The sequence below is a fragment of the Chanodichthys erythropterus genome, chromosome 6 (genome assembly GCF_024489055.1).
Source record: "Chanodichthys erythropterus isolate Z2021 chromosome 6, ASM2448905v1, whole genome shotgun sequence".
Lineage (NCBI taxonomy): Eukaryota > Metazoa > Chordata > Actinopteri > Cypriniformes > Xenocyprididae > Chanodichthys > Chanodichthys erythropterus.
In genome coordinates, this window is record NC_090226.1 from 5,433,135 (window position 1) to 5,451,937 (window position 18,803).

The 18,803-nt window shown below is 39.9% G+C and overlaps 1 protein-coding gene across 2 annotated transcripts; it reads right to left on the reverse strand.

Moving 5' to 3' along the window:
* Positions 1-72: 72 nt before the first annotated feature.
* LOC137021419 (inter-alpha-trypsin inhibitor heavy chain H3-like) lies at positions 73-18,582 on the reverse strand. 2 transcript variants are annotated; one of them, XM_067387810.1, is made up of 22 exons: positions 18,464-18,582; positions 17,540-17,703; positions 17,169-17,273; positions 16,923-17,085; positions 16,733-16,843; positions 16,504-16,632; positions 16,270-16,386; positions 15,933-16,101; positions 15,746-15,856; positions 15,271-15,452; positions 14,993-15,172; positions 14,649-14,776; positions 14,408-14,580; positions 13,837-13,866; positions 13,293-13,424; positions 5,212-5,238; positions 5,068-5,124; positions 4,857-4,970; positions 1,255-1,429; positions 1,009-1,157; positions 514-598; positions 73-434 (listed from the first exon to the last, which is right to left on the reverse strand). In XM_067387810.1, the coding sequence occupies exons 1-22, from the start codon at positions 18,539-18,541 to the stop codon at positions 320-322; spliced, it is 2,694 nt and encodes an 897-aa protein (XP_067243911.1). In that variant the 5' UTR covers positions 18,542-18,582; the 3' UTR covers positions 73-319. The 2 variants fall into 2 exon arrangements, with proteins under 2 accessions (XP_067243911.1, XP_067243912.1); XM_067387811.1 differs by lacking the exon at positions 5,212-5,238.
* Between the last annotated feature and the right edge of the window lie 221 nt (positions 18,583-18,803).

Below are 18,803 nucleotides of genomic sequence, written 5' to 3' on the forward strand. Positions count from 1 at the left end.
AGTCTCTTGAACTCCTCAAAAGTCAATATTGAGGCAAGTTTTTTTTAGAAAATATACTTGTAAATACTTCAGATTCTGTAGAAGTTTGTTGCTGTTTTTATTTTATTATCAGACATGACCTCAAATTCATACTTTACAGAAATAATTACAATCAATACTTAGAAAGACACCAATCAAAGGGTTGCTATGTATACATCAAGTTTATAGAAATATAGACAGTCTATTGTCAATGACTGAAAAAACACTTAAAACAAACATCAGCAAGTGTTTTACAAAGAAACATGCTCTATCCCAGTTTATAATTTGTCCACTTTGAACTCTACAGCTGAGTAACAGTGAAATCAGAAATGTCTCCCTGCATCACAGCCTGCAACGGGACAAGCCAACATCTGATAACTGGAGTTGAAGGAAGTGTGTAGTCTGTGACATCCTCCCTACAGATACATTCATAGATTAAAACAGATATATAATAAAAGAAAAAATCAGCTGTGTTTCTATCTTTTGATCACTTACCAGCTCGCCTTCACTTCCTGGTCCATTATCTTTAGAGTTGGTGTTTGAGATCCTTGAATCTCCTCATATGAAGCCTCAGCTTTTCCTTCAACATTATTCAGTTATTGAGATTTTATCCCGTGATGGTTTAATAAAGCAAGTTACAAATCAGAATTTACCATTTGTTTGCTCACCCAGCTAACAGAAATATGTTCTCTGCTACGCCGCTGTTGATTGCTGCAGAACAATTATGGACTTGCTACTGCTAACAGACACACTGCTGAGAGCATGTAAGATATGCTGCTGCTGCATTAATAGACATACATAAATCCAGTAGCAGATCTAGGCAGGTGGAGCTGGAGGAGGTGGAACATTCTGCTAATGTTACTGGAAGAAAGTTTGTTCATATCTTGAGAGAACCTTGCAAAAACACTTAAAGCTCTGAGAACATTCCCTGTTAGCTGGGACAGTTGTGTTAATACATGATTAAATGTTTAATCAGTGAAGCACTCTTACCTAAAATACCCATCAAACTGACATCTTTTGGCTTTTGTCGAATGGCAGGCCACAGAAACACATCACCATTTTTCTTGTGAAGAAGAACAACAACGCGTATGTTTCCCATTGTAACGTCCATTTCATTGCTCCGTAGAATCAGAGACACGCTGTTGAAACAGAGAAACTGATAATTCTAATTCACAGAATGTGGCTATAACTCCTTTACACAAATGTAGTAAAACATATAGATTGAGCACTATATACCCCTCTGTACTGTGTTGAGTGGGTTCCTGGCCCCACAAAAACTCAACATCATTCTGGCCATCGTGGTATATGATAGACCTTGTGTTTATTGTCAGGCGATGGTTTGTTTTGTAATGAAAGGCAATTTGACCGAATCCATTTAGTCGATTCTTGGATTTTCCATTCATAGAGAACTCTAAGACACACAGAAAGTCATAGAAGTGTATGTACAAAACATTCATTTAAAAAAGACATTCAAAAGGATGGGCATGTAGAATAAAGGCCCGTTCACACCAAGATCGATAACTATAAAGATAACGATAACTATTTTTGCATCCACATCAACGAGCGATAACAGTCTGTTTGTTCTGAGCTCATGTGCTGCGATTTCAAATTGTGTACCAGTTTTTGCTGTTCTTGTTGCATTTACACAGCTTTAACCAGCAGATGTCCTCAGCATGCTATGTTTCGAATTAATAGCTAGTGTAATTGATCTAATCTCGTCTTTTTCACTGCAACTTTAAAGTAAGCAAGACAATGTTGTCAAAACTAAGGCTAGATATTTACACTGTTTGCTAGCCTGGCAAAATGATCGCATCTTACCATTTATCCTGAGGGTATGTCTGGTTGTTTTCTATACAGCGGGTAAAATAAGTATTGAACACATCACCATTTTTCTCAGTAAACACATTTCTAAAGGGGCTATTAACATGAAATTTTCAAGAAATCAAACCATAGATGTCCATAAATTTAAATTAAGTTATGTGTAACAATGTTAAATGACACAGGGAAAAAGTATTTAACATTATGTTACGGTACAGAGACACGGAGGCAGAGATAATAGCAATCCAGGTAAGTTTATTAACAATAAGCAGAGCACTGGGTGATGGCAAGCAGACAATGGGAAGATGAGAGATGAAGAGAATATAATACTGTCCTGATTATGTCTTGTAGATGCAGATGATGGAAGGAGCAGGCGGAGACACTCACACACACAAGCAGGTAAGTACACACGAGGAGCAGGAGACAAGGGACCTGGAGGAGACGTCTGGAGCAGGTAGATATGGCGTTGGGAGTCCTTAAGGTAAGCATACATTTGAGGTAGTGCAAACGAGACCAGACAGTGAGTGTGTGTGAGTGTGGTGTCTTTATGCTGGTGCTGATTGCAGTGCTGATGAGCTTCAGGTGGCGGTGATCAGTAAGCTGGTGATTGAGTGCGTGGGTAAGGGAGTGAGGTGGAACCTGACGTGTCTGTGACACATTACTTTGTATTAATTTATTTAATACAACATACAAAAGCCTTTGTTGGTAATGACAGCTTCAAGACACCTCCTCTATGGAGAAATTAGCTGCAGGCATTGCAGTGATTTTGGCCCATTCTTCTTCAAATCTTGAAGGTTTCGTGGGCCTCTTCTATGAACTCTGATCTTTAGTTCTTTCCATAGATTTTCACTTGGATTCAAGTCAGGTGGTTCTAGCAGCTTTATTTTCTTTCTCTGAAACCAATTGAGGGTTTCCTTGGCTGTGTGTTTGGGATCATTGTCTTGCTGAAATGTCCACCCTCGTTCATCTTCATAATCCTGGTAGATGGCAGCAGATTTTTATCAAGAATGTCTCTGTACATTTTTCCATTCATCCTTCAATACATACGTTTGCCAGTACCGTATGCTGAAAAACAGCCCCACCATGTAGCATGATGTTCCCACCTCCAAACTTCACTGTTGGTATGGTGTTTTTGGGGTGATGTGCAGTGCCATTTCTCCTCCAAACATGGTGTGTATTATGGCATCCAAAGCATTCAGTTTTGGTCTCATCTGACCAGACAATTTTCTCCCAGTATTTCACAGGCTTGTCCAAATGCTGTGCAGCAAACTTTAAACAAGTTTCAACGTGCCTTTTCTTCAGCAATGGAGTCTAGTGTGGCGAGCATGCATACAGGCCATGGCGGTTCTTTGAAACAATTGTACCTGCTAATTCCAGGTCTTTGTGAAGCTGGTCCTTGGCTCTTGGACAACTCTTCAGATAATTCTTTTCACTCCTCTGTCAGAAATCTTGCGAGGAGCACCTGGTCATGGCTAGTTTATGGTGAAATGATGTTCTTTCCACTTCCGGATTATGGCTCTAACACTGCTCACTGAAACATTCAGAAGTTTTGAAATCCTTCTGTAACCAATGCCATCAGTATTTGTTGTAACAATAAGGCTGTGAAGGTCTTGAGAGAGCTCTTTGCTTTTACCCATCATGATATGTTTCTTGTGTGACACCTTGATAATGACACAGATTTTACAGGTCATCAGTTGGGACTGAACAGCTAATATTAGTTTGCACTGAGAAGGGGCATGATTGCTTTCTAATTACTGATTGTCTTGGCTTTCCATGTCAGGATTTGGGATCTGTCCCTTGTCTCTTCTTGCATAACTTTTGCTTTTGTTTTCTTTCTGCAAGTGTCGGTCGCTCTCAGCTGATCGCGTTCTGCAGTCTGTGTGGCCACTTGTGCTATATCGCAGCTGTTTGTTATTTTCTCTCTGATTTCTCAGCTGTTTTCTTTATTTTCTTTGCCAGTGTGTTTTTTGTTGTTTCTCTGTGTTAACTGCACAGTTGTTCTGTTGGTCCTTGGACAGTCTGAAACCAAATCAACTGCTACTTGACAGTTATCATGGACCAGGATTAATTCTGTGTTGGTCTGCTGTTTGCCTGAACTTTGACCTCTTGCCTGTTTGATTCTCCTCCTTGCATTTCCCGTGGATTAGATGCTTCGAAGACTGATTATCTGGTTTTCGAAGATTGCCTGGACTGTGATTATTTGCTGCTCTATTGAGTTGATTCTGGCCCTGAGTTTGCGCTCATTGTCAGTTATTTGAGCTAAATTAATAAAGTTTATTGAGCACATCTCTGCTTTTGGGTCCTTTATCACCGGAAACCTCACATGCCTTTTTGGACCTTTCTTCTTTTTCCCTGTGTCATTTAACATTATTACACATAATTTAATTTATGGATATCTATGGTTTGATTTCTTTGCATGTGTGGATTGCATTAAGGGTGCAAGCCCTTAAATTAGAATGGATTCTGATTGGCTGTTAGCCAATGTAATGAATTTTTTCTCGTAATTTAATGAGTTTACTCTCAACATTTTATCTCAACTTTTTTCTCAAAATTTAATTTATGGATATATATGGTTTGATTTCTTTGCATATGTGGATTGCATGGGTAGCATGTTCAATACTTATTTGACCTGCTGTATATCCATTTTTTTTTTAAGTAGCCTTGAAAAGGGGGTTTGAATTGTCAAACAGCGGTGGCCGTTGTTTTTTTTTTGTTTGTTTTTTTGTTTTTTATCTCGGCATTTAATTCTCCGCAATGTCATCTGCCATTTTAAATGCGCAAGCCCTTAAATTAGAATGGATTCTGATTGGCTGTCGTGTTTTATCGTTCAACAGCTGGAAAAAAATCGTTCTGAAAATAAACCAATTGATATAGTTTCTCTATATTGTTATCGTTATAGCTGTGCTGTTGACAGTGCTATTCTTTTATATTTAGAACGATTTTTTAGAACTATATCTTTATCGTTATCTTTACAAGTTATCATTCTTGGTGTGAACGGGCCTAAAATGTGTAATAGTTACCTGAAGCAGAATCCTGTAGCAGTTTGAGTTTGTGAGGAAGAGGAACGTCAAAACAAAGAGGCTTAGACTGACCAGCAGCAGACAACAAGAACCGATTGCTACGAACTATTGGAACTAAGAGAGAACACAACCAAATGCTGTATCATAATTATTATATAAAATTGTCCAACATAATACAGTAGGTTTGTAAGTTTGAGAGATGTTTATCTACCTGACATCGTAGAGAGAACTGGTTTTTGACTTATCTGTGTAATCAATGGTATTTCATCTGAGGGCAAGAGACGGTGCAATTGATCAAATTAGACTTACTTCAAAGTTTTATTCCTTAAATCAAAGTTAGTGTATTCATATGTACCATAAGCGCACAGCTTGTCACTTAAATCTAAAAAATAAAAAAATGGGGGAGGGGGTAGTCATTAAAAAGCAGACACATCTTTTCATGCTAAGTCAGTTTATCAATAAGTTACTGACCACAGCACTCAATGAAATCAATAAATAATGACATTTAAAGGCAGGGTAGGCAAAAAATTTTGTTCCAAATTTGTTTAAACTTTCTATATATATCCATTAGGGGTGTAACGGTACATGTATTTGTACCGAACCGTTTCGGTACAGGGCTTTCGGTACGGTGCACGTGTGTACCGAAGCATTACATTGCAACCAATATTCACCACCAATAACCGCAATAAGCTCTGCGTTTTGTTACTTTCGATAAGAAACAAAGTGTCATCCTTCAAATTCTGTCCACGAAATCATGAAGTTTAAACAGAAAATGCCATTTTGACGTGCTTTGATGTGGGGTGACAGATCACTGTACAGGCGCCTCAGTTCAACCGGCAGCGCGAGCACGGAGCGCAAGTGAATGTGTTCATCTTTTCCTCCTTAATACTAGTTACAGAATAAACATGAAAGAACATCTGAAGGTATGTTGCAAGATTCAGTACAACTTACTGAAACGGTCATATCTCATGTAATCGCTCATTCAGTGTTTCAACGGTAAAAAAAGACATCAATGAAAGCGTCCGTATTCAACAATATGTCATGATGCATTTACCTCAGAAAAGCCATTCAGTGTTCACAGCTTGTTAGTTCGCTAGAGAAATGAACTCTTTCGCTTAATATATGCACTGTATTAGCCAATATATTCATTATTTTACTTAATCTTTTAGTGATATCCTGATTAGGCTATTTAATGTATGTTTAAATAAATCTGATGTTAAAATAACAGCCACTGTGTAGAAATGATTATATTTCAACAACGAATTGGAGTAAAAACATTTAGAAGTTAATTCAAAAACTGCCTTAGGTGCAGCTTACAGGTTTGCATACAATTTGTTATTTGAGTGTTGATTAATTGAATTTAGGCTAATAGTTTGGGCTTCTTTCAAGTTAGGGCTCCCTACATAGTTTATAGCATTAGCAGAGATCATTTTTTTTATCCTTAAGAAACTTTTAGTTTTAATTTAATTTAATATATTTAAAGACAAAAACACAATTTGTTCAGTAAACCTCTGTTTAATAATAAAAAAAAAGCAATTTTATGTTTAGTTTTCTCTCCACCTGCTTTACCGAAAACTGTACCGAACCGTGACTTCAAAACCGAGGTACGTACCGAACCGTGAGTTTTGTGTACCGTTACAACCCTAATATCCATGCATTTTTTAAAATGTAAGAACTCTGATAAAAAGAGTATAAAAATCGAGTGACTCTAGACCGTTTAATCTGTATTAAACACAGCTCATTATTTCCATCCGGGACGAAACATAGGATTGGCTGAGGCGACTGTCACTCTCTCGCAACCATGGCAACCACCCTTTTGACACACATGACCTGCCCACTTGCGTGCGCACGTTTGATTTGGGGAATTCAAGAGGCATGGATCCTAGGAATACCAAAACAATGGCAGAGAAACAGCAAGCAAAATTCACAGTACCGGCCTATGCAGTTAGTAAAGGCAAACAAGGCAAAAAAAAGGAAGACAGTAACAGTACACGAAAAGGCAATGAACAAAAAGTCTTTGGATAAACAAAGTAATAAAACGCGAGTTAATATCGGCGTGGCTTTCCAGTGATGGCGAGAACTGAGAGCAGGATTGTGCACAGTTTGCACGCATGCATCAATCGGCATTTATCATATATGCATCATATAACAGTGGTAGGTCCCGAGGCAGGCGCATATAACCACGGAAGGTCCCGAGGCAGGCGCGCATAACCGTGGCAGGTCCAGTGGCAGCTCCCCCTGCCAAGCAAAGATTTTACTCCCTCTCAACTGAGGGAACTCAAGGGGCTGAAAAGTGACTCCTTGATGGCTTTATTTCTGCTGGACAGGTAAATCTTTATTTTTGTATTTTGATCATACATATTTTTTTGTTTATTTTTTCATGAAGCATGTGTCATTAGCACACGTAGCTGCATAATATAGCTAACATAACATTACTCAGCGAGCCGTTGTAGAGACTATAAATAATCTATAGGCCTAGCTCAAGATGATAGCTATAGTGTTGAATTGTGCATAATTTTTCTTTAGATAACTAAATACATGTTTAACAGATAGTAGGCCTAACGTTACTCTGCATCTAGGAACTTTTCTTAGAACTATATTTACCCTCTGTATAACTCTTTTACCATGTTTACCTGCACGTTTTTTTTTCGCCTTTGTTTTGTTTTTATATTCTCTACCTATGTTTACTGATGTCTTTATCTTGTATCTGTGTGTGTCGTACACACTTTGTTGTATGTGTGTTATTATTTTGTGTCTGCAATGCAGTTGTGAGTTGATATTTGAGTGTATGTTACTCTGTTTATCTGTAGAACAACGTATATGTTATGAATCTTACACGAAATTCATCTTCATCACAGTGTAAATGATGGTAATGGAAAAACGTGTATCATGCAACCTGTTTTTAGCTTTGCCTTATAGATAACTAGCTCGTTAGCAAATCAAAAAATATATATTTTAAACTTTACCAATATCAATATGCTAGCTTGATAGTGAGTACTAAAATACATCTTGTTTGTTTATCCTCATAATTATAAAGTTATTTTTATTACATGTGATTCTGACATGATGTCACTACATGCACTGTGCTCCCTCCTCTCCGCTCGTCTCAGGTAAATAATGCGTCTTCCAGCTCAGTGGTCGGAGTCGCGCGTTCATGCATTTTGGGGGCGTGGCTTTGGAAGGAGCCCAGAAGGGAGGGGGTGGAGTGAATGGAAATAATGAGCTGTCTTTAAAACAGTCGTGAGAGGTCTACAGACACTCGATTTTTATACTTTCTTTTTCAGAGTACTTACATTTTAATTATGTATTGATATATAAATAAAGTTTAAACAAATTTTGAAAAAAAGTTTTTTTATACATTTTTACCTACCCTGCCTTTAATGTAACAATGCATTTTGAAATAATTAAATAAAAGTAATTAAATTGTACCAAATAATTTTGTCAAATATTTATCAAATAAAACAACTACTAATAAAACATTTCATAATAATTACAAAACATATGCTACATTTAAATGATTTTCTTTCACAATTTAAATGTATTTCCAAATGTTTCTTTTAATACTGAAGGGATAGTGAAAATGAAACTAGTCATCATTCACTTACCCTGGTGTTGTTTTAATGCAGTATACTCACAGTTACGAAACCCCTTCCAGTGCCCAGCGCAAGCTCGGCCGCCCATGGCACTAGCTGGGACGGTGAAGGGGGCGAGCTTACGCTGAGAGAGTCTACTGCTGTTACCGAATACCCACTAAGTAAATTATACTACACTGGGAAAGCGAACCCGTAGGGGGCGCTGCGGAGGCCACTACCTGCCCACGGGGGTGGAATTTACATGGCGAATACACATATGGACTGGCCCGAGGGGCAGTACGCATATGGAGTCCCTGGGATGGCTCCACCTGGGTAGGGGGAGACTCATCTGACAGGTGACAGCAGAGCTGGCTCTGCTAAGGGAAAGAAACGGACTCGCCCGTAGGGAGTTTTAAACCGTGGATGATTACACATATGGGACCGCTCACGTAGAGGAGTCACGACATATGGTTGAGCACACCTGGGACATGAGTGGCCCGAAGGGACCTCAGATGCTTCTTACTCCACAGCAAGAGATGGCGGGCGAGTTGCGACATGCGACGGGAGCGTAGACCACCTTGACGGTTGATGTACGCAACGGCCACAGTGCTGACCGAGCGGACCAGTACGTGCTTGTCTGACAGCAGCTCCTTGAAGCGGCCCAGTGCAAGACGTACTGCTAGCAACTCCAGGCAATTGATATGCCAATGCAGTTGAGGCCCCGTCCACAGACCCGATGTTGCATGCCCGTTGTACGTGGCCCCCCCATCCGGTGGCGGAGGCATCTGTGGAGACCACAGCGTGCCTGGAAACCTGTTCCAGGGGCACTCCTGCCCGCAGGAACGAGGGGTCCGACCACCGGATGAGGGTGCGTCGGCAGCTCTGTGTCACGGGGACACGGAGCGTACCACACTGCCACGCCCATCTCGGGACCCGGCCGCGGAGCCAGTGTTTAACCCTCAGGGGTCTGAGGATTTTTGGGGCCTTGGAGAAGTTTTGACATGCCCTGACATTTGTGCTTTTTTCAGTTGTTCATAAACATATTAATGACACAAGTGTCATTACACTGTATTCAGCACAAACTAGGCTACAATAATATGTGAGGATCATGTATGTACATGTTTGTGTTTTTGAAGGAATAACGTTTATGCATGGTTATTGAAAAAACAAAAAGTCACTGAAATAAAGCCAAAAAAAAATATATTAAATCTTTGTTCACAAGACTTCTGGGTATTTGAGGTTGTAGACTAGAGTTTTTGCTTCAAAATGAGGTAAAAATTATGCTGCCTGCTTGTTCATATAAAACAATAGAGAGATTAAAATTTTCTGAAACATCTTTGGTCAAGAAACACAGTATGCGTGGAGGCGTGAATAATCATGAATAATGGACGATTCTCACCTGAGAAGACAAAAGAATTGCATAAAGAGTTCTAATGAGCTGCATAAATAATGAGCTCTTTCAGTCAAGTAGGCTGTGAAAAAACCCTCTGTTGATCATGTCTCAAGCTCATCATAATGTAAATCAAACATACAGAAAAAACAGCAATACTGTGAAATATCATTACAATTTAAAATAATGGTATTCTATTATATTCTTTAAAATATAATGTATTTCTGTGATGCAAAGTGTCTGAACAATTGTGTTACCTCTATGGCATTTCATATAGGCTTTTAGCTTAAAAGCATGCACATTTGGAGAAATACTGATGGATTCTCATATGTTTGTCAATTTTCTATACAGAGGAGTAATATTTATTCAGGATTTATTCTCATTACTATGAGTGCTGGATACTGTGTTTTCATCATTCATACTTGCAGCCGGAGGGCGCTCTGCCCCTTTAGTCCACAAATGCCTGAGCACTACAGAAGAATAGGCCATCCAGGAAATAACTGAACTAACAGAGGCCAGAGATCGCTAACTATGGCTATTCAAAACACTTTTCAAGACAATAAATACACGATTGAGACGATGAATGCATGCATTGACTCAGAATTTGCGTCTGAATAGCGATGGCTCCGTGGGCGTGGCCGCATTAGCGGATAATGAGCTGAATCACGGATTTCTGACATGGCTCTCTTTTCATACAGATTACATAAACACAATGTTTGTTTTCAATTTGACTTACATGATTTAAAACCTGACATTTCATCGTTTTTTTAGACATGAGTTTAATTTTTTTGTCATTAGTATTCACTAAGTTACAGTTCATTTTCTGAGAAATATCAGATTGGACTTCGTTCAGAGGGAGACGAGAGATCACGCATCATGTTAGTTTTCTTTATTTTACAAAAAGCACAACATTTTGTTTTTACTCTGAGTGTACACAAATAAAAGAAGATATTCCACAGATTAAAATGGTTTATAACTCTTAATTGTATGTGCAAAATTGACAGAGTATTTTGAGTCTCTTTCACACTGGTTAGAAAAAAAAAACGCAGTGATCACGGCGGCGTGACCGCCGACCCTAGACTGTTAAGCGGCCTCATATGGAGCAATCCGAGCACCGTTACCGCGGCTGCAGATGCCATATGCCCCAGGAGCCTCTGAAATAGTTTCAGTGGGGCCGCTGTCCTGCGCTTGAGCGTGCTCAGGCAGGTCAACACTGACTGGACGCGTTCCTCTGTGAGGCGCAGTCCGGGCTACCGAGTCTAGCTCGAGACCAAGATAAGAGATCCTCTGCCCGGGGGAGAGTTTGCTCTTGTCCCAGTTGACCCGAAGCCCCAACCGGCTGAGGTGAGCTAAAACCATATCCCTGTGTTCGCACAACTGCGCTCGCGAGCTGGCCAGGATCAACCAGTCGTCGAGGTAGTTGAGAATACGAACGCCTTGATCCTTGAGGGGAAAAATGGCCGCCTCCGCAACCTTCGTGAAGACGCGGGGTGACAGGGCCAGCCCCAAAGGTAGGACTTTGTACTGATATGCTCGACCCTTGAATGCAAACCGTAGGAAGGGTCTGTGGCGAGGCAGAATCGAGACATGAAAGTATGCGTCCTTCAGGTCGATCGCTGCAAACCAATCCTGGGGACGGATGCATTCGAAAATGCGCTTCTGCGTGAGCAGCTTGAACGGCAACTTGTGAAGGTACCGGTTCAAGACGCGCAGATCCAGGATTGGCCGTAGCCCACCGCCCTTCTTTGGTACAATGAAGTAGGGGCTGTAGAACCCCGACTTCATATCGGCTGGAGGGACCGACTTGATTGTATCCTTCGCCAAGAGGACAGCAATCTCGGCCCGGAGAACAGGTGCGTTGTCCAGTGACACCTGAGTGTAGTGGACACCCCTGAAAACCGGGGGACGCCGGGCGAACTGAATCGCATAGCCGAGTCTGATGGTGCGAATGACCCAGCTGCACGGGCTGGGGAGCGCCTTCCACGTTTCCAGACACCAAGCCAGCGGGACTAAAGGCACCACAGACCGGGGGTGGGGCAGCGAGGCAGAGTACGGGGACCCGACTCGGACGGCATGGGAGCGGCCCGGAGTGTGGTCGGACTCTGGGAGGCAGCAGTGCGTATGGGAGATGACGCATGGGGCGCAGCCTGCACCATCACACTGCCACCTGCTGGCTAAGTAAGAGGGGGCTGCGAGTGGCAAGGCCTTTGTGGGGCATCGCACACTGACAGGCACGCCCTCTTGTGACCTGGAGGTTGGGGAAACTGCTCTTTTTGTGAAAAAGTGGGTACCGCTGGTCTCCGGAGAGCCAGCGGCGGTGGACAGACAACATTCACAAATTCCCCCCAGCCCTCCTCTGGGGGTGGGAGAGATGATGGAACTCTCTCCCAAAGAGCAGGATCCTTCCCCTCCAGGTCGCCCGTCTCAGGATCGTGACTTCCTGGGCACCACGACCGCGACCTGCACTCTGCTGTTTGGCGGGTGTAGGCTGCTGCTTCGCCGACTTAGCAGAGGCGGAGGACGGTGCAGGCGGGCGCCCTCGGTGACGAGCAGGCTGAGGCTGAAGCTCTTTCAGAAGGGGAAATTACAGCTATCTCGTGCTGAAGCACGCAGGGAGTGTCACGATGTGTTCGGGTACACCACTCCCTGAACACAACGCAGGAACATGCCCAAATCGCAACCGTACAGCGCGCTTTAAATGGGACAAAAGGTTGCTGTGAAAACAGCAGTTTAGAGCTCAATGCTCAGGCTCCTGTTCTGTAACGCCAACAGAAAGTGCTGCACCACTTCAAAGGCTGAAGAACACTCTGACTTGTTCAGTCTTGAAAGCTGAAGAGACCAACTGGTTGGCTCCAAAGCGAAAGACAGAGTGCGATTGCATCTGCTTCCGATTTATATACACCTGTCGGAGGCGGTGCGCATTATGCAAATATCGCACACCGATTCAATTGACTTGTTTTAATTCACTCGAAGCTGATAGGGCTCTGTAGCGATATCCCAATTCGTCGGTCACTACTGACGTACGTCGAACGTGACTGACTGAAAGGGAACTTGAAATATACAATACGTGTTGTATGGGATCGTTCTAAGATGCTTTTGCATCTTTTTTATGAAGCTTGAAGCTGGATGCAATTCATTGCCATTATATTGATGAGTGTGAGTGGGACATTTTTTTTTATTCTCCTTTTGTGGTCCACAAAAAAAGAAAGATGGGCATACTGGAACATTAGGGTGAGAAAATGATAGGGTGAACTATTTAAGAGGCTTCATTTCTAAATCCCACCTAAAGCATTATTTCATTTATCTGCATTTAATTCTCTACAAATTTTTTTATGTGGATTTACTCTTGATTTTGCTTTTAATAAAGCAAATTTGCAGTAATTATTTGTAAAAACAAAAACAAAGCATGCAACAACACATTCTTGAGAAAGTAGACTATACTATTGTCAACTTTCAGAAGAAAAAAAGGCATACCACTCAACCCTGGATGAGCAGCAGACAAAACATTGTGACCGAGCAGAACATGTCCACCAATCCGAGCACGCTTCCTGGAAAGACGGGGCCGACTGGGCTGACGGTGACTTAAATGGTAATGCAATCTTGGTGCTGGGATATAAAACAAGTGGGAAAAACTTAAAGGCAGATGCAGGGTACTGAATTTGGCTTAAAATGAAAATTCATCTATTTTCTAAATGCTTATTGTGAATCATCTATTCATGTATATGTTTCTTTTCTTTATTTGACCTTAGTTTTTTTACTTTAGTTTTTAATCAAAATATCATAACTGAATCTTCCTGTGAAATCGACAGACTTCTCTCTGGTGGTGAATGCACAATTTCAAATAAAGTTTGTGTTGCCTAGATGGTAAAAAGGTGTATTTCATCCCAGAATCCTATTCCTGTTTCACTCAGATGTGCTTCACAATACAGAAGAAAATATCTGTTTGTACTTCAATTTCATCACAACTTTAAATTATCTGCAATAGTTTGAGTAAATGAACTGTTAGTTTTATACTTACATGTAGGAGATGAAGGACGGAAACCCATTACTGATTAAAAAAGAAAGAGAAAAATTGTGGGTGGGGGGGGGATAGAATTTTAGAATTCTAAAACAAAGCAATGTTATGACAGAAAATGAAGAAGAATATTTGAGATTCATTTTTGACAAAAGAGACATACTGAAGTTCATGTTAATTGAAACTGTTATACCAATAATATATTTTATAATGAAATAAACTGTACAGTAATTAATTAAAACTATTTTACAAGTGATTGACATTTCAACCCCCTTGTGTAAATAAAAATAAGTGCGTGAATACAGTCGCTGAATCTATTCAAGTTCAGATACAGAATCAGATATATACAGGGTCACGAATAAAGTAGTATCATGTATTTTATCAGATTTTTTGGTTAACCTACGATGTAGTTGATGCAAAGCTTGAATAATACATTCATACATAACTTTTCATATATCTGCCGTCACCGTCACTGTGTTTATTTTGCTGCAAAAAATGGACCTTACTCTTTTGTCAAAGGTCAAATATTTGCACACTTTCATTTACAAGGTTTGGAAAACAACTCAGTTCTCACCTGGAGGTCTGGGATCCTCTCCTCCCTCTTTGGGTTTGTCGGCAACTTCCACTTCATCTTCCTGTGGCTTAGTGACGACCATAGAGGTGAGGGGGGTGACAAACTGGTATTTCAGAGAGAGTTTGAGAGCTTCTTTCTCTTCATCCTCTTTCTCTTGTCCTTTAAGAAGCACCCTGAGACAGAAAGATGTCCTCAATGTCCAACTTAAAATGCAGAATGTCGTATCACTCCATAAACTTACTGCCTTTCCAGAAGTTGCTTCACTGTCAGGTAGGCCCACAGTCTCTGCATGAAATCTTCATTCTCAGGTGGGACATCACTGGGGTCTTTTATCATTACAGTGTCCTGATACGTCACACTACTGCCTTTCTGTTCAGAAATAAAAATACTAATGAACATTTTCATCAGGAATATTGTCATTACCACTTTCACCAATAACTTTATCTGAAAACAAAGTGACCATTATTCCAAACTCTTAAATTGACCATCAATAATTATGATATCCAATATAATGACCTGCTGAGATAAAAACAGCCCACTCAATACTACTTGGATACAAATTATAAAGCACCATGATGATCTTACTGATACTGCAATGACTTCAGTGCTGAAACTCTCCACACTGTTGTCTGTGATTTGTCCTGAAACCACAATCTCAGAGCCGTTGAAGTACAGGTTAAAGCTGGTCTTGGTAAGGTTTGTCCCTCCTGTGTATTGAAGTTGAATATCAGTGAGGAGAGGGACGGCAACTTCATCATAGAAGCCCTACAATATAACAAACCAAAATAAACGGTTTAAATGCATTCAAACACAGAACAGATAAGAACTGAGGATTAATTCACAGCTGATTCTCTGTAGTCCACCTGCAGCTGTAGATCAGCGTCCGAATCTTCATAAATCCTGCGAGCGACTCCACCATTTTCCAGTGACATCTTTGTCAGGAAGTCAAAGTTAACATCATGTCCAAAACCAAGACAATAGAGGGGAAACTTCAGCCCAATGGCCTTTTTCACATTGGCCATTATTCTCTCTATGTTAGTTTCACCTGATAGAAAGAAAAAATAAGTTAGACTACCAACAGTACATGCTTGAAAATCAGAATTATGACATTTTTTAAATGATCAGAAAGCATGGATGTATTGGACGATTTCATATTTCTTATTCTTTTCTTTTACTGACAAAGACAAGAACCAAATAATTCATGATAATAATCTTCTGGTCCTGCAGGAATTTTAATTAGGTCTAAAACCTTTTATTAACAGGTCTTCTAATGAGACTGAGTGAACTAGTGCTACGATAAAACACCATTAGCTCGTGTTTGTCAGTGTGAATCTGTGCCTGAAGTGGGATCTCCATCAGTCAGCAGGATCAGGATGGAGGCGGTTCCCTCTCGTGGATGTCGATTGATCATGTCCACTCCTGCTAGAACTGCAGCGTTTATGTCTGTGGCTGAAGGAAGAACAAACACAGTTGTGTCACTTTGAGGAACAACTTTCTTACTCCTCATTTAGTGTTAGGAACTCACCTCCTCCATCTCTGATCTCCTTCACAAAAGATTTTGCATTCTCCAGATTTTGCTTTGTAGCTTTCAGGAGTTCACGGTTCCATTTGTCAACTGAATGATCGAAGGTGATCAATCCAAAGTGGTCATCCTCATCAAGATCACTTAAAATCCTTAGCAGTGCCAAACGAGTCTAAAGAAAAACCCTTCTGTCAGAAAACCTGAAAACCTGTTCTTTTAACATATAAATGCAGAATGCTGCAAGATCCGTCAAAAAAAAATGTCCTTCAGTGGTTTTACCATCAAAATTTTCATAGCTTCTTATCCTTTTGGTTGATTTGGCTGAAACGTTGACATTTACCTGATCTATTTTTCTGCCGTGCATAGAACCGCTTCGGTCAATGATAAACACCACATTTTTGGGAATACGTGGAACATCAGAGGGTGCAAAGTAGTGGACAAAATAGCCATTTGATACCTGAGAGAAACAAAAGAACATTCTGAATATCATTCATGTCTTTTTACATAGTCAGTCTTTCAAAATCCTTTGTCATATTTATTTTACTCTCATAAAGCACGTTATTGATAAATGTACCATGACTTCTCCTTTAGGATTTTGTCTCTCAACATCGTATGTTATAAGCAGGTCACCATTCAGCCCATTTTCTCCACAGCTTTGACACTTGGTCTGTTGATCTCGAGTGGGGTAGAAGGTCACCCATGCCTGAAATGATCAGTTTGGTCATCTGGTCACTTTGTTTGAAGTGTAGTAGCATAATGAGAACATCTAAGCTAAGGGTTTTACCCTCATTTTAAGCTCTTACGTCTTTGTCTGCTCTGGTGGTTTTGATGGCATTGGCCAGATCACCGGTGCTCAAATCTCCTTTCACCTCCAAGAAGGAAATTCCTGGTTTCTCTTGGATGTGTACATCCATCTAATGTGAGTAAAAGAAAAAATGATCTTTCTATCCATCTAAATTGATGATCTATTTCCCTCTTTGTTTCTTCTTCTACCTTGAAATCTGCCACCGGCTGCATCGGTTGGGCATTGATGAGTAACTCATATTTGCCGAGGCGACGCTTTAGCAGTTCTTCGTAGGTCAACTCAAAGGTCACTTTACTAAAAGCAGCCACCGTCACTGAAGTTTTAAAGTCTTCTAAAGTCCTTCCAACAGATCTGAAATAGAAAGTAATCACAGAATATTACTAAACATGATATAAAAACACATTTTATGGACCTATTTTTTTAATGTCCAGTACTTGATCAGTCCAGCACTTTGTCCTCGAGATACTGCTTCACTGTACTGCTGCTGAGCTTCCTGCTTTTCCTTCACAACACCATCATATGTCTTCCCCTCTATGGTCCTATGGAGAAAATGACAATGACATCCTCTTAATATGTGTCTCTCAAACATCATGCATAAAATAATTTATAAATCTTTCCCCCGGTTTCACAGACAAGGCCTAAGCTAGTCCTAGACTAAAATGCATGTTAGAGCTGTTTTAACTAAAAGCAACTTGTACTGACAGATCTTAAAATATGTCAGTGCCATTGTTTTGTCTCAAGATGCACACCAGTAATGGTTTTTTTTTTTCTTTTTCAAATGTGCATTTATATTCATGTTCCCTACATTCTGAATTTGCTGATGAAGGCAGTCTTGGGTATCTTGACCTCAAACTGGATCTCTTGAGATTCATTCAGTGTGTTCGCCACACGGCTTGTGATGACCGTTGTGGCGTAGCGACTGGTGACCGTGGAGTTGATGTGGAAGCTGTAAATATCCACATCTTGTTTCTGTTGAGACATCAAACAGTTCAGTCACATTGGATGGTGCACATTTACTCCTTTTTCTGTGGGATTGTTCAAATATTTACTGCACGAAAATGGCATGAAGAAAAGGCCTTTGGACTAAAAAACAAATACATTTTGATGACAACATCTCAGTGTAAACTACTGAGCAATAGATAGTTCTCTTTACTCAAACTGCATTTTAAATGATACACTGCTGTTCAAAAATCAGTGCAATCTTAATTTCTGAAAGAATTTTCTTAGGCTCACCAATGCTGCTTTTATTTGATCTAAATAAACCTCTTAAATCAGTAATTTTGTGAAATATTTCTGCAGTTTAAAATAAGATATTACATTTTGAAATATAGTTTATTCCTGTGATGCAAACTAAATTTTCCACATCATTACTCCAGTCTTCAGTGTCACATGATCCTTCGGAAATCATTGTAATATGCTGATTTCCTGCTAAAGAAACTTTGTTATTAGTGTTAAAAACACTAATATTAATTTAGTGGAAACCTTGATATATATATATTTTTAGGATTCTTTGATGAATAAAGCTTTTATATGAAATAGAAATCTTTTGTAACATTACAAATGTCTAGACTATCATGTTTGATCAATTTAACTATTAAAAAACTTTTGAACACTGTATATTCAACATGTATGAAACAGATCTAGTTTGTCTGGATCTTCATCTCATATACAAATAATTAATTTTATAATTTTGACACAGCTTCATCTTAATCTGAGATTTGACCCTCACCTTCTTAAAAGGTTGTGAACTGGCTGAGATGAGAAAGACGCTCAAGAGAATCAGTCTAAGAGCTGCTCGATCCATCATGACCTGCTCAGAAAACAGACCTCGAAACACACACTCCTTTAAACTCCTGACCACATCATGCGATTGGTTATTTTTGACCAGATTCAGGAACCACCCCCTTTATTTGTAATCAAAGTCTCTTGAACTCCTCAAAAGTCAATACTGAGGCTTTGTTTTTTTTTTTTTTAAGAAAATATTTTATCTATATAACGTGTAAATACTTCAGATTCTGTATTTTTTGTTGTTTTTTTTTTGTTGCTGTTTTTATTTTATTATCAGACAT